The sequence below is a fragment of the Zeugodacus cucurbitae genome, chromosome X, assembly GCF_028554725.1.
Source record: "Zeugodacus cucurbitae isolate PBARC_wt_2022May chromosome X, idZeuCucr1.2, whole genome shotgun sequence".
NCBI lineage: Eukaryota > Metazoa > Arthropoda > Insecta > Diptera > Tephritidae > Zeugodacus > Zeugodacus cucurbitae.
This window is the reverse complement of record NC_071672.1, coordinates 27,921,105-27,945,796: the sequence shown is the minus strand read 5'-3', so window position 1 is coordinate 27,945,796 and position 24,692 is coordinate 27,921,105. Positions and strand designations below refer to the sequence as shown.

The 24,692-nt window shown below is 35.4% G+C and overlaps 1 protein-coding gene across 6 annotated transcripts; it reads right to left on the bottom strand.

Annotated features, from left to right (window-relative positions):
• Positions 1–5,241: 5,241 nt before the first annotated feature.
• LOC105219481 (uncharacterized) lies at positions 5,242–24,320 on the bottom strand. 6 transcript variants are annotated; one of them, XM_054235374.1, is made up of 4 exons: positions 24,129–24,320; positions 22,764–23,090; positions 17,632–19,835; positions 5,242–7,089 (listed from the first exon to the last, which is right to left on the bottom strand). In XM_054235374.1, the coding sequence occupies exons 3-4, from the start codon at positions 19,645–19,647 to the stop codon at positions 5,764–5,766; spliced, it is 3,342 nt and encodes a 1,113-aa protein (XP_054091349.1). In that variant the 5' UTR covers positions 19,648–19,835; positions 22,764–23,090; positions 24,129–24,320; the 3' UTR covers positions 5,242–5,763. The 6 variants fall into 6 exon arrangements, with proteins under 6 accessions (XP_054091349.1, XP_028900924.1, XP_028900923.1 ...); XM_029045091.2 differs by lacking the exon at positions 22,764–23,090 and having other exon boundaries at positions 23,820–24,320; XM_029045090.2 differs by lacking the exon at positions 22,764–23,090 and having other exon boundaries at positions 17,632–19,851.
• Between the last annotated feature and the right edge of the window lie 372 nt (positions 24,321–24,692).

Genomic DNA, 24,692 nt, shown 5'->3' with positions numbered 1-24,692 from the left:
CCTGCTCTCTGAGAGCACTCATCAGCATCTCGATATAAGGGAGCTGTGTAACGGCATCTCAAACTCATTGCATACCGCTGCAGCCGAAACAATTGGTCTCCGGCAACGACAAAAAACAAGCTGGTACGATGAGAGTTGTCGTTCCGCAGTGGAGAGAAAACAGACTGCCTACCTCGCAACGTTGCGAAAGACCACAACACGTTCGGGGTGGGACAGATATCGAGAACTGAAGAGGGAAGCGAGACGCATTTGCAGACGTAAAAAGAAAGATGCCGAAATGCGTGAGTATGAAAAGCTTGAAAAGCTGGCCGACATGGGTAATGCTCGAAAATTTTATGAAAAGATCAGGCGATTTACAGAAGGTTTCAAGACCGGAGCATTATCATGTAGGGACCAAGGACGTAATCTGGTAACGGATGTCCATAGCATACTGGGAATATGGAGGGAACACTTCTCCGACCTGCTGAATGGCAGTGAAAGTACAACACCAGGAGATGGCGAACCCGATTCCCCAATCGACGACGATGGAACAGATGTTCCATTGCCCGACCGTGAAGAAATTAGAATAGCAATTACCCGCTTGAAGAACAACAAAGCGGCGGGGGCCGATGGACTACCGGCCGAGCTATTCAAATACGGCGGCGAAGAAATGATAAGGTACATGCATCAGCTTCTTTGTAGAATATGGTCGGAAGAAAGCATGCCCGACGATTGGAATCTCAGTGTGCTCTGTCCAATCCATAAAAAGGGAGACCCCACAATCTGCGCCAATTACCGTGGTATAAGTCTCCTCAATATCGCATATAAGGTCTTGTCGAGCGTATTGTGTGAAAGACTAAAGCCCACCGTCAACGAACTGATTGGACCTTATCAGTGTGGCTTTAGACCTGGAAAATCGACAATGGACCAGATATTCACCATACGCCAAATCTTGGAAAAGACCCGAGAGAGAAGAATCGATACTCACCATCTTTTCATCGATTTTAAAGCTGCCTTCATTAGCACGAAAAGGAGCTGCCTTTATGCAGCGATGTCTGAATTTGGTATCCCTGCAAAACTAATACGGCTATGTAAACTGACGTTGAGCAACACCAAAAGCTCCGTCAGGATCGGGAAGGACCTCTCCGAGCCGTTCGATACCAAACGAGGCTTCAGACAGGGTGACTCACTATCGTGCGACTTCTTCAATCTATTACTGGAGAAAATAATACGAGCTGCAGAGCTAAATAGAGAAGGTACAATCTTCTACAAGAGTGTACAGCTCCTGGCGTATGTCGATGATATTGATATCATCGGAAGCAACAACCGCGCGTTTGTTCTGCTTTTTCCAGACTAGATAAAGAAGCGAAGCGTATGGGTCTGGTGGTGAATGAGGACAAGACGAAATATCTCCTGTCATCAAACAAACAGTCAGCGCACTCGCGTCTTGGCTCCCACGTCACTGTTGACAGTCATACCCTTGAAGTAGTAGATAGTTTCGTCTACTTGGGAACCAGCGTTAACAACACCAACAATGTCAGCCTTGAAATCCAACGCAGAATCACTCTTGCCAACAGGTATTACTTTGGACTGAGTAGGCAATTGAACAGTAAAGTTCACTCTCGACGAACAAAAATCAAACTCTACAAGTCGCTCATTATTCCCGCCCTGATGTATGGCGCCGAAGCGTGGACGATGACAACATCCGATGAGACGACTCTTGGGGTTTTCGAGAGAAAGGTTTTGCGTAAGATTTATGGTCCTCTCAACGATGAGCTGTACGATTTATACGATGACATTGACATAGTTCAGCGAATAAAAAGACAGCGGGTACGCTGGCTAGGTCATGTTGTACGAATGGATGAAAACACTCCAGCTCTGAAAGTGTTCGATGCAGTACCCGCTAGAGGAAGCCGCGGAAGAGGACAACCTCCACTCCGGTGGAAAGACCAAGTGCAAAGTGACCTGGCTTCACTTGGTGTTTCCAGTTGGCGCCAAACAGCAAAAAGGAGAAACGAGTGGCGCGCTCTGGTGGTTTCGGCTATAATCGCTTAAGCAGTTTCTACGCCAAATATACATATATATATATAATATATACATATATACATATATAATATATAATATATAATATATATATAATCACATTCAATAAGCGCAAATGTTAAGAAAACTTCAAAAAAGTTATTAAAAGCACAGAGAATTTACCGGAAAACGAATCAAATAAGACTGCGGCTAACCAAAGATCGCATCAGTTATCAGAAAATTGTCACATTTTGTTGTTATACCGTTATGCTCTTGTTTTTGCTAAACTACAATTACTTTCTCTCTATTTTAAGTATATGTATAAATTTCAGTGTTTGTTTTGTTATTATATCGCTTATTTACTTGAATGGTGTTATAACTCAAAAAACACGATTTTGGAGTTGAGTATGCAGAAATGTGCGCAATTTCATTGTCCATATTGTATACAATTTTCATTCTGATGCGTAGAATAATAAACCGTAAAATAAGAATGTTGTAATATTGTTTAACCACAACAACGACACATTTGAGTTGTGCCAGAATTAGGCATGATTTTTTTTCAGAGAGAAAGACATATTTAGTGTTCCAACACATATTGTATTACAACGATATTGGTGAAAAATTCAAAGTGGGTCACATGTATGCCCAAGAAAAAGCATTAGTACACCCTATTGGGTCCATTTATGCTCAATATTGTATTTATTATATTACAGGCCACTAGATTTGTCAATAAACTGATGGCATTTTTCTATATTTGCTAAATAAGAGACAATTGAAAACTTTAAATCGCTCTCCTGAAAAATCGACTTTTTTGAGTTGTGACACTATTCAAGTAAACGAGCGAGATGTATTATTTTCCATTTGCTTACACCAAAATAGCAAGAGCCGAATTACCAAATTTGTAAGATATTCAAATAAGTTTAGCTCCACCGACTCTTTATGGTGACATCTTAACTTATTTTATTAATTTTAAAGTGTAGATAACAACGACTAAAAATGGCATTATGCACAGTTAAATTTCGTTTGCCGAATTACTATAAAAATGCCTACACATATTTATAAAGAGCAGAAATCATTGCCAATAAACTTTGAAATATTTAAGTGTAATAATGTGTAAATATGTATGTATGGCAACAATAAATATTGAAGCTCTACTTAACTTCTAACCTTATAATATATGTATAAGTGTATTATACCTACAGACCTCTGTCGTCGCTAAATATTTCTCTTTTTCATATGATCGCGTATTTTGCAAAAATAGTTCAAATGTAAAAATTTAAATTAATTCAATACTATTATTAATTAGAAATTATTCAATACTCTTCAAAGTTACCAAAATATGTATAACAAGTAAGGAAGGGCTAAGTTCGGGTGTAACCGAACATTTTATACTCTCGCAATTTATTTATTTAACTTTATTTATATTATATAATACACAATTTGACACATATTCGTCATATATATTGTATAAAGTCCATTGAAAGTTGGAAACCATAATATCAGGTTAGAAGCACCGAGGTCCTCGTGTTCGATATATGGGGCCTTAAAAACCTATGGTCCGATTTCGGCGATTTTTAGAATGGGGCTGCCACACTATAAACGTAGTATTTGTGCAAAGTTCTGCATCGATATCTTCACTAGTGCTTACTTTATATATTGTAAAGTTAACGATTCAGATCGTCTTCAAAGTTCTGGTATATAGGAAGTAGGCGTGGTTGTGAAGCGATTCGGCCTATTTTCACAACATATCATTGGGATGTAAGGAAACTATTACACACCAAGTTTCATTGATATCGGTAAAGTAGTTCCTGAGATATGGTTTTTGACCCATAAGTGGGCGACGCCACGCCCATTTTCCATTTTGCAAAAAAAATCTGAGTGCAGCTTTCATCTGCCATTTCTTATGTGAAATTTAGTGTGTCTGACGTTTTTCGTTAGTGAGTTAACCCACTTTTAGTAATTTTCAATCTAACCTTTGTATGGGAGGTGGGCGTGGTTATTATCCGATTTCTTTAATTTTTGGACTGTATTAGGAATTGGCTTAAAAAAACGACTGCAGAAAGTTTGGTTTATATTGCTCTATTGGTTTCCCAGACATCTACAAAAAACCTATTTGGGGGCGGGGCCACGCCCACCTCCACAAAAAAATTACATCCAAATATGCCCCTTCATAGTGCGATCCTTCATACTCAATTCAATTTCAATTTTATTTCCATAGCTTTATTTATGGCTTAGTTATGGCACTTTATGTGTTTTCGGTTTTCGCCATTTTGTGGGCGTGGCAGTGGTCCGAGTGTGCCAAGTTTCATTAAGATATCTTAATTTTTACTCAAGTTACAGCTTGCACAGACAGACGGGCGGACGGACAGACAGACATTCGGATTTGAACTCCACTCTTCCCTGATCATATAACCCTATATCTAACTCGTTTAGTTTTGGGTGTTACAAACAACCGTTATGTGAACAAAACTATTATACTCTCTAGCAACTTTGTTGCGAGAGTATAAAAATTCTTAGAGTAATAAATTTAAAAGCTTTCTCAGGAAAAATATTTGGAAAACCTAATTTTTGAGAGCTTCTTATTATATGTAATCCTTTAATGCAATATACCCAAAATAGACTTTTCGCACACCCAAATTAATTTAATACATTAAGATTATAATTGAAAAAAGCCAGTTTTTGCCCTTCGCATTGCCGGCTACTCGATTAACAATCAACTGTTATACTTACCATGTGAATTCTTGTTGTATTGCGGCAGGGGAGTTGGTAGTTGTGTATTTCTGCTAATCTTCAAAATAAAATGCAATTTCAACAAATGAAAATTCTTGCGTAAAATTTTATACTTTTATTTTATTATTTTATTAGCTTTTGCCGTTGTATAAAAAATAGACAAAATATGTGATACAAATATCTTTAACATTTTTTAGTATCACCCTGAGAATAAAAATGTATATGTCGTTTGGAGCACGAAATCAAGAATTACATATGTATGTATGTGAGTAAAACTAAATATTTTATTTCTTACAAGCATAAATCCACACACACTGAAATTTTCATATTGTCAATTGAGATTATGTATGCTCATTTCAAGCTGTTTATTTGGCTTAACAACGGTCATGACTTTTGGCGTTTATTAACTATAAAGGCACAGACACACATACACTTAATGTACATTTACATAACGTTGACATGGTGTGCTAACGTGCCTAAAGAGTTTCTTTTAATTTAATTTTTAGGCGGGCAAAAAACTGGTGTCAAATTTTTATTATATGTTAAAGGCGTTCATATGTACATATGTATATTAATATTGTTTTGTTTTTGGACTTATCACATTTGTATATCAACAAATAAGAACGGTATTTCGGCAACGGCAATTTACATACATACATGTATAGAAAAGTATATGGAAAAGTAAAAGTATAAAGCACGTTAGCACACTGTGCAATCAGCTTAAGGTGAAAACTTAGACAATGTAAAAACAACTTATGCATAAAAAATTGTTAAATATAATATATACATATGTAAGTGTATATATGTATGATTACTCGATTCTGTGTACTATATGAATAAATATTAAGCCCGTTTATAGTGGCTGGACATATGTCCGTATATGTATGTGTATATGTAGTGTATAAATAAATAATTGATATTAAATACTATAGAACTCATTCCGCTATCACACAATTGTAGTCTTACTGGCCAATAGACAGTTATTGCTATTGGAATAGCAGAAACGGCATCGCTGTGGTGGCTGTGCTATATTCATGAACAGGCACACTCAACCACACGCATGTCAGTCCACGTGGAGATCTTCAGTTTTTCACTGTCTTTCTCGTCCACATGTAATACTTCAAGTTCGACTAGTTTCGAAGGCGCACAACAGGGACGTGGTGCGCGCTCGCGATTTTGCTTCCATATGAGGCTCTGCAGCATGGCGTGATGGTGGGCGGGATTATAACGCGGCGGACAACGGCCATGACAGTACCCAGCATCGAATACCTTTGGCTGTATTATGAATTCAAAACCTTTGATTTCCTTGAATACCACCTCCATTGTGTGCCGACAGCATCGTTGATTGGCCTTGTGACAGGCATGTTTATCAATTGCTCCCTTGGGCCGTTGTCGGCCATTAGAGAATGTGGCCACATTGTGATGGTGATGTGTCGCCTCAGCGGAATTGGAATGTTTGTTGGATCTGATCTCCTTGTAGGACACGCCAAGTCGACCAATTATATTCAAAATCGGCATTAATTGTGCATCGTCGGCGTCTGTATCGTCGGCATTGGTTGGCGATGACATGTCGTTTAGTATGCGTACACCAACACGTTGGCAATTGTCACACTGCACCTCCAAGCCCAGATTGGAGCGCTGCTCGCGCAACCACGTCTCCACAGCTTTTGTTACATCGAATTGCAGCCATTGGCTGTGCGTATCATCTGTGTGACTCTGATCTAGCTCGATGTTTACTTTACTGCTATCGAGCCACACGCGCTTACCATGTGCCAAGCGTTGATATACCTTCAAAGTCAAAATATGCAACTGCTTATTATTGACCGCCGTGGCGTTAGAATGTCCTCTACTACTTTTCTCTCCGCTTTTGCTGCCACATGGCCGATTTTTGGATTTCTGCTTTTTCTTATTAGACTTGACTGCCAAAGCTGAGCTGTGTATTAACATAAGTCGTATGTTGGCTTCTTCGACATCGCCGGCTTGCAATTGCGCAGCGTTTTTCTCCAGCGCAAAATGCAGAATCATAGTTGTTCTGCCCTTTTGTTTTTGGCGCGCTTTGCCGTCATTGTTTCGCTGCTTGCGTGGCAACAAGAAGTTGTCAGTAACAGTTTCGCCATCTTTGTTGGGGTGGAAATCTTCCAAGAAATCTTGTATGTTTCGTTTTCGACGCGTATAAGTTCCGTATTCCGTGACATTCGGAGCAATGCTTACTATATGTAGCGGCACCTTTTCTAATTCCCATTCAGATTTATTTCCTAAAGTATATGGCAATTCAGATAGTTCACGTCGCTTACGTTCATGCACGCGTCGCAAATATTCCCGATACTTGGTCACATATTCATGTTGACTAATGTTAACCTAAAACGGTAAAAATAATCCCAGTTTTAAACATCGTCATTTATTTTAGGCTTGTCTTTTTATATAAGTTCTATTTGACGAGAGAATGATTGCTTTTACAATACTTCGACAAAAATCCCTGTGATGAAATTGTTTACAATAATAATCGAATAATACACCTTTTTTACCTATGACTCAATCTCCCGGTAACAATTAGTTTGGTCCAGTCGAGTGTTGTACAGTGTTATGAATGAATAATGGCAATTAACCACAAATACACATAATTACATGCATGTATGTACATTGTATATACCAGAGAACGGCATTTGCTGAATGAAAACTTGCCTGCGCTCACATTTTCGTTGTTGATTTTAAATTCACTCGTGTTTGTGCGATTTTTTGTTTCACTCCGAGTTTGTTCGGCTCGTGTTCAATATAATGATTTCGGGCGCTTGCTCATTCGGTTCAACAATCATTGTTTTGAACAAGAACAACACTCAACTCGCAAAAATCAACTCGTATGATTTTACTCATGCGCGCAGCAAGCGGCACTTTTTCTGCACAAATGAAATGTGAGAAGAAGAACAAGACAAGCTACAACAACAAACTGCATAGAAATTGTTACGGTACATGCAGTCGTAACGCTCACATCGTGTCGTCTTGTCGCTAATTGTTTACTCATAATCGATCAACTCAAATTGAACCGAATGATGCTTTCGTCAACACAGGCTCATTTTATTGAACGCTGACTTTTGTTCAGTGAGTTGAATTGAGTGAGAAATTTTGAATCGAGGACTCAAAATCCAAAGAAAGCTGTGTACGGCAAATTGAGTTGATTTTTACTCATCACTCTATTTTTTTCAGTGAGTTGAGTTGAATGAAAAAGTTCGCGTATGAGTAAATCAAGAAAATAGTGATTTTTGCAGTTCTCTGGTATATACCATAAGTAAGTAAACATAATAATGCCGATAAAATCACTACATCTTGCATATCTTATAGAATTGTACTTGTCAGACAGGTATCATTATTTTTTAAATTATTATGACACATCTCCGCTTCCAATACAACCTTGCAAGCTTAATATTGCCTAACGTCGTTGTAATTATCTGTAAACTTTGTACGCAAAATGTTAATCATGCTCTTAACTACATATTGTGAATTGTGATGAATTTTTCCGATTACGCACTAGTTTGGATTAGAACTGAATTAATATATTCAAATGCAATGCATATTCAAAACATATACTTTGTTTATAATAAGCATTCTACATTGTTTTAAGTAGACTGTGTTTTCAATTCCAGGAAACAGTCTGTATATTGTAATAGAGAGTATAAAATAATTGGTTACACCCGCACTTAACCATTCCTTACTTTTTTTATTAAATCAGATCATAAGAGAAATTTACAAAAACTTCGAAAAAATTGATATTTTTGAGTTCTCTTACTATTAATTACTAAGCACTCCAGACTATACACACTCTATACGAAAAGTAAAATTAAATAATTCATTCTTAATGTGAACATATGTAGTAATAGATGCCACCTATGTAGATACAAACGCACATTGCACATCATCATACGAATCGAATGATCATAAACATCGATTAAAAAATTTGTTTTCACTGTATTCCACACACATTCTATAATCAACAATAAAAATCTTCTCGCTATTTTAAAATTGTGGTATTTCCTTTTGTGTTTTTGTTTTTCTTTTGAATGTTATTAAACGCTACATGCTAATTGCTTACATCTTCGGAATGTACAGTACTTGAAATAAGTACAGTGTACAAACTGAGAAGGGGAATTTATCGAAGTCCATATGCGTTTTATGAAAGTGGATGCATGTACTCGTAATTGATGGAAAAAATAGTTATCCAAAAGTTGATGAACAGTAGCGTTAAGCAGCAAATAAATCTAGAAAGTGAATAATGACCCGTCGGCTGCAGCAATAATATAAATCTCTAGGTGGATCACATAAAAATATTCATATGAAATATTAAGCTTTATAGAAGAGTTACTTAGGCTGTACGCTATACTTATTGTTTGGACTGTGTAAATGGTTTCGTACGCAATAGTCGCATCACCTGTTTTACCGCTTTAGCCACAAGCATACAAAGTTCATACATATGTATATGTAAGCAATTCGAAATCGAAAAAAAAAATATTATGGCGAAGGCTAATGAAATACCTCAAATCTTAAATTGGCGTCTCATTTCCATTTAGTTTATCGGAACATCGCCGTTTCAATTATAGGTATTATACCTTGGTTAACTGATGAATAATGGCGACAAAATTTGTGACTGAGTAGTCATTTGGTCAAGAAAATATGTTCTCTTAAACCAACGACCAAATATAGAAAAGCCAATGATTTATTGAAATAAATCCGAAAACAAATATTTACGAAGAAGATACAAATATTACCAAAAAAATAAAAATAAATAAATCCGATATAACCAAATATTTACGAAGAAGAGTCAAATATTTAAAAACTATGTAAAACTAATTTACATTTAAAATATATTTCATTTTCACTATTTTCGAGATAGATATAGAAAATAAATTATCACAATGATGAGAAGAATTCGTTTTAGTATGTCAGTCTGTCAGTAAACATTAAGATTGACATATTAATGTAACTTCGTACTATGTACATACATATTTTGTGTGTTTGATTGAGAAAATATGGAGCACTAACAATCTGTCATCAGCTAAGTCACAAAACGAATTCAGCTGAGTCACAGTGGAAAAATCACATAATCACCATATCCAAATATTAAGATTGCCGCACTTCCGCATGGCTTTCTGTGAGTAGATGAAATAACTTTAACTTTACCATGTACCGGCCTGTTTTTATGGATTATTTAGAATTTTTTTCTACGTCCAGTAAATAGATAGAGCCGTAAATTTATTATCATTTATTAACATATATTTCGACAGTATTAATATAATTTTTAAGCCAAAAGTATTGTGTAAGTACAGAAGTTACAGCATTCTGAATACCCCCACATCGAAAAATTGGATCACACTTTCTTTCGATTCCTGTTAATTGGCTTATCGGAAACTAAAAAAATTAGGGGCGTAATCTGTATGCTAAAATACATGAAATGGACTATTACCAAATGAATATACAAAAAATTAGACTTTTGGTAGACATTTGAAAGAAAAATATTAGAATTATTGCGATTTTTTTTTAATCGAAATTTTGAGAATTTTGTGATATTTTATAATAGTCTACATACCGTTTACAGGTGCTGAGTGCACCCTACAAATATCAAGTCATTCGGTCAAGTCGTTTTTGATATGCTATGGAGGAAATTTTGAAACAAAGTTTTGAGAATGACGCGTTCAAATTTCCAACTGCTAACTCAGCGCTTCGAACAGTTTCTTCTTCTAAATGCTGTATCTTTAAAACGATTACGAATTTTTAAAAATCACTTTACTACCGTATTATATACATTTTAAGAAAGCAATTTATGAAAAAAATATAAAAATCGTTTTTGAGCCCATCATATGGGATCACCCCCTTATTTGAAATAGCAACTGTCCTTCAACTAGCAGTGACGAGTTTTGGGGAAAAAATATTCAGCTGCACCCGAACTTAGCGCCTCCTTAGTTGTTTGTGTGTGGCGTATGACTTTTTTTGTAGATTATATCATACTCGCATTAGCAATGATGACTCGGCACAAATTGCGATATTTCCCAAAAAACGCACACGTAGTGGCAACGTGGTTGTTAGCAATTATTTAGAAGAATTGAGAAATTATTTCACTCTCAAAATAAAAGGGGGTTTTTTAGAAATTCGACACAAGGTTCGTGTGAAAAACATCTTGACGTAGTTATGTGATTATTTTAAGTTTTCGTATGCGCATGCATAAAACAGGCTTTCTAACTCCAATTTGTATACCTACATACCTATGTATATAGCTACTTGTATATATGTATATGGCTAAGCATGTGCTTAAATCTGCGCGTTTTTATACAATTGCACTTGTTTATATGCAACCAAATACTTAAGCGTAGAATACGTATGTATATTAAGGGGAAACACGCACTCACTTAAAATGTTAATTTACATAATTGCAATTTTAATTACCTAATAATTGTAAAATGACTAGTATAAGTTGTTGCTTGAAATTATATTTGGAAGCAGTTAGCGAATGCTAATGCCTAGTTAAGTAGCTAATTTGCTATGCTATTGTTATGTGTTATTGGTCGTCTACATAATCATATAAATTTATTGAAACTAAAATATATGCTCGTCAACTTATTTAACGTTGTTTTCCTTTATTGGTTTGAGATAAGCTACACAAAGCTTTGTTTAGTGACATATGGCAGTTGAAACAGTTAAGGCAATAGCTTTATTGCGAAGAATAAGGCAAATTACAGAAATATCGAATCACCACCAATCGTAGAAATTTATTGGAACTAAAATATATACAGAGGTGTTCAAAATTTTTTACACATCGAACGTTTTTCCCAAATTTCACAGAAAAATCTTTTTCTTGTTGTTTTTGTTGACGCAGGTTTTTGATTACTCGCAGTAGTCAAAAGTATTTACATACCGCAAATAGCCTTTAGTCTTGGATTTGGTTTGAGCAAGAAACTAACACTGCTTTTAAATATAAAAATTAATAATCACCTACGTTGTCCATAAAATGGTCAATATTTCTGAAACCAAAAAGCGATATGCCTGTCATTTGCCTTAAATTGTATCCTAAAGCCTGTAGTGGACAGATAAGGCTGAACTTCAGTTCCAAGGCATGTTTAGTGATCGCGTTATGCATTTACCACATGAGAATAAGAAATATGCAGGTCAGTCGCTAAACTGAGTCAGAAGTGACATGATGATATTTTGTGGAAGTTTTCCTTACTACAGTTTTGGAGATTTGGTACTAATTTAGGAATACTAAATCAATTCTGATATACCACAATTCACATGACCATGACGTTGTACTGGTCAATCGGCATTTTCCAACAATTGACAGGATTTTACAACACGTCAATGATCCATATCATAAGGATCGTTGCATACAAAACTTTTAAGTGAAGCAAATCAAGTTGGCCTCCGCAGAGCACCGAGCTAAATTTTATTGAAAATGTTTGGGTTATCGTTAAATATCAGAGGTCAATTGATATAATGACCAAAAACGCCGAAATTTCCGAAATTTGGTCTAAATTGACACATAACTCGGCGCACAATTGGGTTGAGTTAATTCGAACCAGATAGTATGCTGTTATTGTCGCCAAAGGCGGTATAACCAATTCCGAATTTAGCACCTTAGAATATTAACTTAGGCTGAGCATTAAAGAACTTTAAGTTGTGTGTAAATACTTTTGTCGCAAAAAGAAATTGTGTAAATACTTTTGACTACTGCGAGCTCATTTGTCAATTTCTCTGTCATATCTCCAGCTATTCTTACCAAACTAACTTCGTTCGCTTAGGAATAGAATAACAACAAATCGTTTTATTGCATTACAATAACAACAACAATAGGGAAAAGCTTTTTCTGTGAAATTTATAAAAAACGTTCGATGTGTAAATAATTTTTACTACCTCTGTATATGCTTGTCTAGATGTTTAACGTTGTTTCCTTTATTGGTTTGAGATAAAGTTACACAAGTTGGAACAGTCGAGGCAATAACTTTATGCGAAGAATAAAGCCGAATTACCGAAATACCGAAATGACGAAATACTTATTGGTCGTTGAAAATAATTCTAAAAAATCCCAAAAAATGCAGGACGTTTTCTTTAGTGCTAAGAATTGCGAAAGCATAAAATCTTCAACAGCACCCGATCTTCCTTACGTTTATTTGATATCCATAACTATGCATCAAGTTGATCCGGTCGGCAAGAACTTCATTATATCACAAGATTTATAGTGCATAACTTGGCATTATTTACAAAAGCTTTCCCCGCAGCGTTCTCCTTTATGATCAGTCCGTGAGTCAACTCTCAATTTCACACCATTCAATCAAACCTTAACTTCAAAGGGTTTGTGTTGTTGAATCGTTCTGAATGAATGTGAGCGACTTTCTTTACATGTTTTCTGGCAATTCCAAGAAACATAAACACACACATTTACATTGGGACTTTATTCATATGTATGTAGGTTATAAACTCATACGTGATTTTAATTAACTCAGTTGTATTTTAATTATATAATACAAAATACAGCGAAACCTCTCCTAGTGGACACCTTCCTTGATGGGACATTTTTTCATTCACCAAGTTAAATTTTTGGAACAAATGACTCTCTTTTAGGCGGACACCTCTCTTGGACAAAAGTCACTCAACAGTTAGTGTCCGTCCAAGTGAGGTTTCACTGGACAGCAAAAGCATTTTGTTTAATGATTTGGTGGACCGTGGATTTACAGTGTCCGACAAAATTATGTATACCCTATGAATGTAAACACAAAAATGATTATATCTTTTAAGCAGTGAAATTTATCGCTTCGATTGTATTTCTATTTTGCTTATGGGAAATGAAATAAGTTTAAATATTGTACATTTCAACTATTTGTTGCAAAACACGCGATTATCTGAAAAAGACAAATATTTAATAACGACAAAAGTATGGATACCCCTATATATTATAAGGTTACGGCCAAAAGACTTTGATACATGCTGTCTACCAAGTACAGAAAAATTGATTGTGGTATGTTTTACCAGGAGTCCTTCATTCTATTTAAAATGTCTCAATTATTGGGACGACAAGAATATAGGACGAGCTTATCATTCAAATATTGTTATAAATACTTAAATGGATTTAACTCAGAGGTTTTGGCAGGCCACAGTTGGAGCTCTATCAATTTTTAATCGAAACTTTCTTTCGTAATCCGTATGTTTGGGCTCATTGTCCTGCTGGTATATAGAGTTATCTTCTAAGTCCATTTTTTGTGCTGAGGGCTCTAAATATGTACTCAGCATCACTCCGTAGGACTCTCCCGTCATTTGCCTTCGATTAATACCAGATTTGATAGATTTTCTCCACCGAACTTAATGGTGCCTTGGATGCCTCTCATGACTCTTTCGTCAAACTTTTTGACTGTCTTTCAAATTTTTTAATTAAAGCATGCTCCCATTACTCCAAATTAGTATTTTCCAAAAACTTGACGGCATTTGATAACACTTTATGGCAAATTCAAATCAAGAAATATTCAAATAATAGCAAAAAATGTGGTGGGGTATCTATAATTTTGTCGGATACCGTATATACCATACAGTTTTGAGCTTCAGAGCGCGTAGGTCCTGCGAAAACGTGGTGTCAGGTTTTCTTCATTTTTTCACCAATTCTTTCCACTGTGTGAAAGCATCAACTTAATGTACAATTATTCCTTTGCATACATCATTTGTGTTAAAAAATACATGTGAAAGTGTTTATACACATATACTTGTACATATGCAGCCATATCTGTATGGATATAGTACATACATACTCATATTCCAATTCCATTTAAGATTTGCACTAGAAAGTAATGTGAATTTTGTACATACACACATACATATGTACTCGTATGTATGTATATAGAAATAACGTTTTTATACTCTCGCAACAAAAGTTGCTAAGAGAATATTATAGTTTTGTTCACATAACAGTTGTTTGTAACACCTAAAACCAAAAGAGTTAGATATAGAGTATATAGAGTGTATATACCAAAGTGATCAAAGTCCGTCCGTGCAAGCTGTAACATGAGTAAAAAACAAGAAAAAACGTTAACTTCGGCTGTACCGAAGGTAATATATCCTTCACAGGTGCATTTCTTTTAGTAACATTTACTAACTGATCTGAACAATTTTTTCGGAGATTAAATTATTTCTATGAGCAATAACTCACACCAAATTTCGCGAAGATATGTAGTAAAATACGGAAGTTTTCCATACAAGCCCTTGATTCCGATCGTTCAGTTTGTATGGCAGCTATATGATATAGTGGTCCGATATCGGCAGTTCCGACAAATGAGCAGTTTCTTGAAGAGAAAATAATATCTGCAAAATTTCAAAACGATATCTTAAAAACTGAAGGACTAGTTCGTATATATACAGACAGACAGACGGACGGACAGACAGAAAGACGGACATGGCTAAATCGACTCAGTTCAACATACTGATCATTTATATATACAGTTTATAGGACCTCCGACGCTTCCTTCTGGGTGTTACAAACTTCGTGACAAACTTAATATACCCTGATCAGGGTATGATAAGATATCTTGACGAAACTTGGCAAAAATATTCCTTAGGACCGTTAGAGGGTTGCTTTCGAAGGGTTGAAATCGAAAAAACATAAAGTGTTATAACTAAGCATAAGTAAAGTTATTAAAGTAATAAAGTAAAATTTGGTACAAAGGATCGAACTAGGAAGGGGCATATTTTAATGTAATTTTTGTCTGGAAGATTTATACTATATATCTCGCAAACCAATAAAGCTAAACAAAACAAACTTTCTGCAGTCGTTTCCCTTACGTATTCCATCATACACCATGAAAATAGTGGAAATCGAATAATAAGCACGCCAACCTCCCATACAAAGGTTATGTTGAACATGTTTTCTAACAGCAGGCGGACTTGAACCTAACTGTTGCTTATGTAGTGGCAGTTCCCTTTTGTGTTATATTCGTTTCAGCAGTCCTGGAATTAAGTAGGACTTGCAGACTAATTAAAGATTGTTTCCCACACTTTTCTTATAATAATCGGGACAATACTTCCTCCAGCCTCCATATACCTGATATAAGGCGTTTCAAACATCCGGTGTAAATTGTACTGTGTAGGTAGTTAGATATTATTTGTGTTAGCTATATGATATGTAAGCCTTAGCAACATTATATAGTTTCACCGATACCTAAAAAATATATCCACGTCTTTGAACCTTGCAAATTGCGAGTGCGCTTCGTTACCGATTAGGGGTGACTTTGTGGGACATATGTAAGTAGACAAGATAAAAGAGGTAGCTGTGTTGGGATTGAGAACCGGTGTCGTCTCCTAACGATAGAGTTCTACGTTGGTTTAGGGCTATCTCAGATATGAATATATAAGTAACTATACTTTCACACACTCATCTTTTGTTGCCTGACACATATACATATCATACAGACGAATATTTGTCCATATTTATTCGGAGTAAACACATGTTGACAGTTGTACGAATATACACGTACACAGACACATTCCTATACGTGCATATACATACATACGTATGTATATGTCAAATATGCATGCGTTTGCATAAATTTTATGGCTTCCAGTACGAAAAACATTCTCTCTTATCTACATGAATTAGTTGACTGACCAACATCAAAAGATAAACGGCTAGCATCAACAAAAGGTAATGGCATTTTTATGGCACTAAAATGTATACTTGATTTCTTTGCGCTTGTGTTCTGCGTCATATGCACATTTATTGGAGTTTCCGCATCCTTTGTATGTCCCCTACCTACAGTCATATTGTTCTTAAGAATACGTTTTGAATGAGTCGGCAAAGCCAACATCATTAAGTATGTACGTAGCTCTTCGTGAAAATATCGTGCTCTTATACGAGTTGTATGTAGAAATTTCACAAAAACTCGTTGATCGACAAAGTGTGAGGTGGGTTTCAAAAAATTAAAAAAAAATGTATCTTAATAAATTGTGCAATATGTTTAAAATATTCTCCACCAAATATCAATCCGCGTAAAATTCTAAGAGATAGACGTTTTGAGAGTTCCGTCCATCATTAACTAGATTTATCCATTTGCTATCGAATTCTTTTAGTTTATTGATTTTGGATGAACCAATAATGAGTTATGCTACCCACGGCAAGTGCATATGTATGTATATTTTTGGACATTTCATGGGAAATGAGCTACCAACGGCTGAGTTTTCGGAATTTTTAAATACAAATATCACAAAATACTATTGAAATATGTATCTTTTATATGCTGAATTGCTTAAATGAAATTTATGATTGTATAATATATATATTAAAAAAAATTAAGCAAAGATCAACGGGAAATCAACGAAATGTTTTGATTTGATTTATTTTTCAAAAAATCGACTAAATTTATTTCATGTATATGTATTCAATGAAACACTCTGATAATTTCAAGTCAGTCACGATTTTTTTAAAGACGACATTTTGTAAAAAAGTGGCTTGCGTATTCCTTCGATTAAGTACAAGAGTACACATTACTTTAACGAAATTTAATTTTTTTGTTTTCATTTCAGTTGATTCACTTCAGAGATAAAGTGGACAATGCAAAACGTCTGTTTTGAGAGGGATTCCTGGTGATCTGCTGTAGCAGCTTCTTCAAAGTTACCATAAAATGAGTACAAATTCTTAGAAAAATAAATTTACAAATTTTCTCAGAAAAAAGTTTGAAAAACCTCATTTTTTAGTGTTCCTAACTAGATGTAACCCTTTAAAAAGCTAACAAATCAGCAATATTTACAATACGTATGTGTATGTTTATTAAAATTTAATTTTTTTTCGCTTTTCCAACTATAAAATTAAAAAAACCAACAATATTGAAGTTGTGACAATAAGTATATATTAAGATTAATCTTACAAAACATGTGCTGTATACTCACTTTTTTCATATTCGGTAATTGTTGTAGACCCAACCCGTCCATTACCAATTTAAGCAGCTTTTGGTCATTTATATTATGCTCCTTGTTCCGACTTGAGTCCTTAAACCCATTCGAGTGTTTAATGGCGTAACTATTGGTGCTGATATTTGAATTGTTATCAATACCAACAGCTGCAGTGCTATCGGTGCTTTCGTCAGCAACAGCTGATGCTGTAAAAAGCTGATCCTGGAAAGTGCGTTTATTAAAATTGTGTTGTTGCTGGTATTCAGTATTTATATTGCTAGTGAAGTGCAATTTTGAATTGTTACTTTGGCTTTGTGTAACAATGGAACCGACTGCACTTCGCCTGCTACGTTGCAAAGTTGCTAATTGCTGTTGGCGCCCTCCGGCTTGTGCCACATTAAATAATTTTCTTTTTTTCGATTGGTTATAAATATGTTTACTAAATGGTATCAGACTATTGTTGTGCTCATGCGCGCTTTGTAGTTTTGGCATTGCTGTAGACAAGTAGCTGAAATAGCTGCGTTGATTACTTTCGTGGATTGGAGATCGACTCGTTGTACTTGTACTCGTTGGAGCGTGTGTAAATGATTTGTTGCACTGGATAGTTGTACGCCAACTGCCGGTGTACGATTGATCTTCGGCTTCATAACTGCGCGGCGTAAATTTGTATTTGGTGTTTGTAGCGGCACTTGACAAAACGCCCACCGGATTTTGCCACCGATTGGACGAGTGCGCGTCAAAATCAGTTACTGGCCATTGAGTTTGTGGCAACAGCGTTTGCTCACTGTGTTGTGTTTGTTCACTCTGTTTTTTTGTTTTTGGTTTTTTTCTGTGTGGTTCACTTTGATAACTCGCTTGCCTATCATTATAATTATCTATTTGATTTATATCGTACATTGATTTATCATATGCAGAACTCACAGGATTTGTTGTTGTTAAGCCTGCACGTTTTGCTGCTACAATAGCAAACATGCTTCTTGTTGTAGTTGCTTCTGTTGTGGTTGTTGTCGCAGCCGCTGTAGTTGTAGCTATCGATAAAAGGTACTGTCCGCTCACACGTTGCAGTGTCAATACCGTTAATAATAAACCAACCATTAAAAATGCATTTCGTACTAAGCTTAATACGCCGGTTTTGATTGTTTTTGTTATTGTAATTGGCTTACCAATTGACTTTATAGTTGATGGCATTCTAGTATGCTGGCTGCTACTTGATTTGGGTGTTGCAACTAAAAATACTTCGCTCCTCAGAGGGGAGGAGGAGGCGAACTCACCACTCGCAGTTGTTCTTGTGATCGTGTCAGAACACATGCAGGTACTAACGTCTGACCGCAAGACTGCAGTCGACATTTCAGCAACGTTGGTGGCATGCATTGTAATTGCTGGCGCTGCTAGCAACTTAGTTGCTGGTGAAGTTGTCGCAGCGCCAACAATATTTGGCCAGTGTTGGAAGTTGTTGGTTGCTGATTGCCCTGGCGCACTAATTTGCTTTGACCTCGGCTGTTGTCGTGGCTTTTGTCGGCTACATGGAGTTTCGCAATTGCTTACACAGTCATCAGCCAATACGTTCGTTTTCATATGTGTACGCCTTCGTTTGTTGTATTTGTATTTAGTATCAATAGCGACATTGGAAAGTTGCAGCATTTTGGCCGCGAATAAATCATAAGCATTCTTGGTGGCATGCAGAAAATTTGGCTGTTTCCCGATTTCGTAGGCGGCGGCAGTCGACTGCGTTCCCAATGCTGTCTCCTCACGTTCTTTTTCACGCCGTTTCAATATCAGATACGCAAGTTCAAACGGAATTATAGTAGAGGCTGGAATGCCCACTTTCGTTGTAGCTACCAACTCGTTGCAAGCGCTGCTGTGCAAAGTTTCGCATATTTTTTCTTTGGGCTCACTCAAATGATATTTTTGGAAATATGCATGCGAGCACTTATTTCGCTTTTTGTTTTGATTTTGTTTTACTTTGTGGTTACTTTGAGATATGTCTTGACAAAATTCGTTGTATCCTGCCATGCCTCTCGCTGGTTTTGTTGCAAATTTATTGTTTGAGTTTTGTTGGGGTGAACATCGTTAATTTGTTGCTATTGGCGATTTTCACTCGGCACTCTTATCGTTTTTTTTATTTTCGTATCACTTTTATCGTTATTAATGTTAGAAAAATTTACTTAATTTTCTATCATATGTTTCTGCTAGCTTCATCCCTGCAAGTATAATATTCTAATAATAAAAAAACATTTAAAAATGGCATCAGTTACCTGTTTTCTGCCATTTATTTTTTTTGTCGCGCATGAACTTAAGAATTACAGTAAGAATTTCTAGAGCAGCGTGAATTTCCAATTAGTTACATACAACATTTAACAGTTAATATTTTCAATAATTTTTATTATTAAACATTAATACGGTTTTGGTTTCTTAAACGTTCCCTGTAACTTACGTGGCACCTGCGTTCGGTCCCTTTTTCGATCAGCATTCGAAAAAAATAACAAATATGAGTGGTACACCGACAGGCATTGACAAAAGTCCAAGGATCTATATGCCATGAAAAATCGTTTGATAAAAATTGGACCTACATATCTGTCGTGAAAAATCTTTTGATAAATAGCGGGTCTACCTCTCATGTAAAATAGCTTGATCAAAATCTGACCTATCTGTCATGAAAAATCGTGTGAATAAAATCTATTGGGCATTTGGTAGGCGTCTATAGGCTGATAAGACAATTTTTTGCCTTAAGAAGTATGTAAATAAACAAAATCATACGCGACTTTGTAAACGTCGTGGCAGGAAATTTGCTTCGAAAACAAAAAAAGTAAGAAAGAATCACACACATTACGAACTTATAAAAGAATGTCCACCAATATTTTTACTGTATTTTAATTAAATATAAATTCTGTAGCTTTAAAAATGTCGACTTTTATATCCACAAAGAGCTATATACATATCCTATAGACACATGCACATATGTATGTACATATTTTGATATTATGTTAAATGTAACGGTGGTCCTATACTTCTTGAAGAAATTTAGCATCAGTTTGTATGTTTATAATTAAGAGTTATTCTTTTAGTTAGTAAAACAAGTTAAACTATGTAATGTAAATCAGAATAATCGTAGAATTCCTTGTCCTCTGACAGCAACAATAATATTTCCTAAGTACTATACTTAGGAGTCTACTGGCATGATATGAGTCCGTTGTGCTTCCAAGTAGGATACATGGCGAAACTTGTCGCGAAGGTCAGCCTTTTTAACCTAATCTAACAATAATATTATATACTCATTAAAACTATTTTTTGGGCGTACTATGTATACATAAGTGCTAACATGATCTAATCGAATATAATGAGCACTTACATATGTATAATTATTTGTGAATATGTACATACATATAATGGAATGCAGCCGTAAGCAATAATGCTGTGTAACTTCAAAATGTGGTAGCTTTGTTCATGAGCATTTATTTGTTCACATTCACAGAGTATAAATGACAGAAAACAAATAGTAATACATATGGGATGCAAGTTAGTAAAGTAAAATAACAAGTGAAACATGCATATGGAAGTGTGTCAATTAGTTTTTCCTAATAAGTTAAATATTTTCTAATGCGTATAGCAATATTAGAGTAAAAATAAAAAAGTTTCCCAGCTTTAAGTAACCAATTATTGTCCCCAAATATCTTAATATATGCGTTTTTCTTTTTTCTTATATGGAAAATTATAATACAATTATTCTTTCACAAAATAAAAGGAGCTCTAGCTACAGGGGCTTTAAGCTTCTATCCGAATTAAACAACTGTAATTATTTCATTTGAAATACATACGGTGATCCCACTTAAGTGCACCCGTTAAAGTGCCTTTCCCGCCTAAGTGACCATATTTTGCGGCATCGTTGTTTTTCTCTAAATTTACATATAGAATTCCCTCATTAAGTGTCTTCGCTAAAGTGCCTTTCCCGCTTAAATGCCTATAATATTTAAGCCAGAAATACAAAATTGTTTGCAATTTTCCTCTTTTAAGTCCCTTTTAATATTTTTTACATTGAATGCACAGAGTATTGTCAAAAAGAATATATAAACATTGTTTAATAATTTATTTTTTTCATATTTATTGTTAATAAAAAGTTATTTTCCTTATTAATAAGAAATAAATGTGACTTTCATTCTAAAAGAAAAAATATTAGAACGAAGTATTTGATAACATGCTTGGCACTTAAGAGGGATTCATTTAAGTGCCTTTCCCGCTTAAGTGTCTCAAAACTCTTACATGTTAAGAAGGGGCACTTAAGCGGGGATTATTGTATTCATTTTGACGCTTTATTGACTTATTTATATTTTGTAAGAACGAGTAAACGAGCGGAAGGGACCTACAATATATTATATTATTATTAAGTGGACTCCAATCTGTAAATCAATGAATTTTTTTGCAAGGACAAAGACACGCTCGGCTACAAGCATTGCTTACCAAAAGCCGACTGCAATTAAATATGTTATTTGTTGATCTGAAAGCTATCTTAACTATGCGGTTTGTTTGGAACGAATTAAAATTCATTAAATACAAAAAAATATAATTTTTTAAATACAGTTGAACTTCCATAACTCGAAACTCCATAATCCACAAACAATCTTCAAGTTAGAAAGACTTCGATTTATAGAAGGTAATTTGTATGAAATTTGACTTACATTACCAATTCAAGAGTTCGAGTTATGAAGAACTTCGAGCTATGGAAGTTCAACTGTATATTTTAAAAGTTTTTAATTTTTTAAACAGTTATATTCCACCAACTGCGGCGAGTAGGCAATAAAATTGCAGTATCCACCATAATCCGGAAATCCAGACTGTTTAGTATTTTTTAAACAGGGAGTTATGTTGCTGAAATAGAGCTGTTGTTGGTTCGGTTGATTTAAAAATAAAACTCTTTTTGTGGCCCTTTCGCTTTTACTTGTTATTAGTATTTGAAACGCTTATGTGCCGTTATTCAACTAAAATTTTACACTCTTTTAATAGATATTTACTTGCTTTACGGCACATAAACAGCAATTAACAAAACAACAACACCGAAAAAGGTTAAGTGCCAACTTAGTTGAATCAAGGTCACGGCACATTTAAGCAATGTTTGATTGAAGCGGTGGACTTACCAATAGCTAAGCGAGTGCAAAACGTTTAGTTACTAATTTACTGTATATACATGTTAAAAAATAAGTTAACTGCATTAGTTGAAATTTATTTGTTATGATTTTATTACACTTTTTACATGGAAAACACGCTGTTGTCAGAGGGCTCAAATTCTTCACTGTATAAACATTTTTAATAAATTGCTTATCCTAGCTGTTGTGCGCACTGAGTTATAAACATTTGACTTAACTTTCTAATTTAAGCATGAGTTCGCTCTGTTTACACGATTAAATATGTTTTAATATGTTTTGCATTCGAGGAACAAGCTAGATCAGTTTGTGTTGTTAAAGCTATATAAATAAATTCGATGCTAATAACACAAATTCCAAATAATGAATTCATATGCCAATTCGGGCGCTGAACATTAGAACAAAAACTATATACATACATACGTACATACATATGTATACATGACGTACATGCCTGTATGCGTTTCAACAAATGTACATAAACATACAAATGTACATAGCGCCACACTATACGCATCTGCAGACGCAAGTAGAGTTCAGACATTATGCAACAATAATCAGTATTTGTATGTAGGTAATGTATGTATGTATGTACGTATATTTCATATTTGGTATTTCTTTTTTGTTTGCCGTCAAGCACTAAACTTGCTGTTTGTAAATAAAATTCTATCTGTAGCACTACTTGCACCAAATTTGTATCGGCGTTTACATGCACACTGCACTGCAATAACACACACACACGCGCGACAAATACACACAGTTACGCACGCGTAAATGCACTTCCGGCGTTTCGTGAGTTACTTTGTCCGTAATTTCTTTTAATTATTTATGTGTATTTGTGGATGGCGCTTGTGCGAATTTAGGGCGAGAAAATGCAATTGCTGCCGCTTATCGCCGCTACAACAGCTGCGTCAGAGCATTTATGCGCACCGATTTGCTTTGTTTACATTAGCACGTATATTTCTGTATGTATGTAGCAACATATATCCGCCTATTTCAATTTGTGCATGCAACACACACACGCACACAAAACAATATTTATGTACATACTTTCAAGCAAACTATGCAAGTTGTTTACTGCGCCAGTTGCTGCTAAAATGCACATGCCCATGAATTGAAAGTGCATTTGTATGCACAAACACAATCGCTTACACATTAATGCGCTCGCTTGGAATTAATTTAATTAAGCAATACTGCATATCCTTTTAATTAGTACGTATTATTGCTGAAATTTGTTTGCTTAAACCGGCTTTGTGGGCTATATGGATTAGTTGTGTGTCACATCAAATGACCGTTATACGTTTTAAACTGTTGATCAGCACAAAAAAAATATTACACAAAAACGCTTGCATTTATTACATAGAACTCTTATTTCGTGAATCTTCGTTTCCAATTTTGTCAAACTTGTTTGTTTTTGAACACGAAACACACATTGAAGTGGTTGATAGCACAACTCAACTCTAGACGAACTTTTCAATTGCGGAGGTAGAGAATACGACACATGCGTCCGATACACACCAAGTTATGAAGTGGACTAACCTTTTATCATTGGTATGCTTTGCGTTTGTACTCTGCCATGCTCGGCTACATTTGACGTTTGGCTTGCGCGCTACCAGCTCAGTTGTCATACTCGCGTCGCTCATTCACGCACGTTAAATGCATATACAGTGACTCACGAAATTGTTCACGCTTTCGTTGATTAGCCATTTCTTCTTTCGTTCCGTCTTACATACGCAGTCAAATACAAATCCAATTGAATACTCTTTTTGGTTGGTATTTAAGGTACCCTTTCCCATATGAACTAACATAAATCATTTGAGATCAGATGGACGCTTATGAACCTGAAGCGACATTTAGCTGAAAATCGGTCAGACATTGTCTTCCAACAGGGCAATGATCCCAACCTCACAGCAAGGGATACTC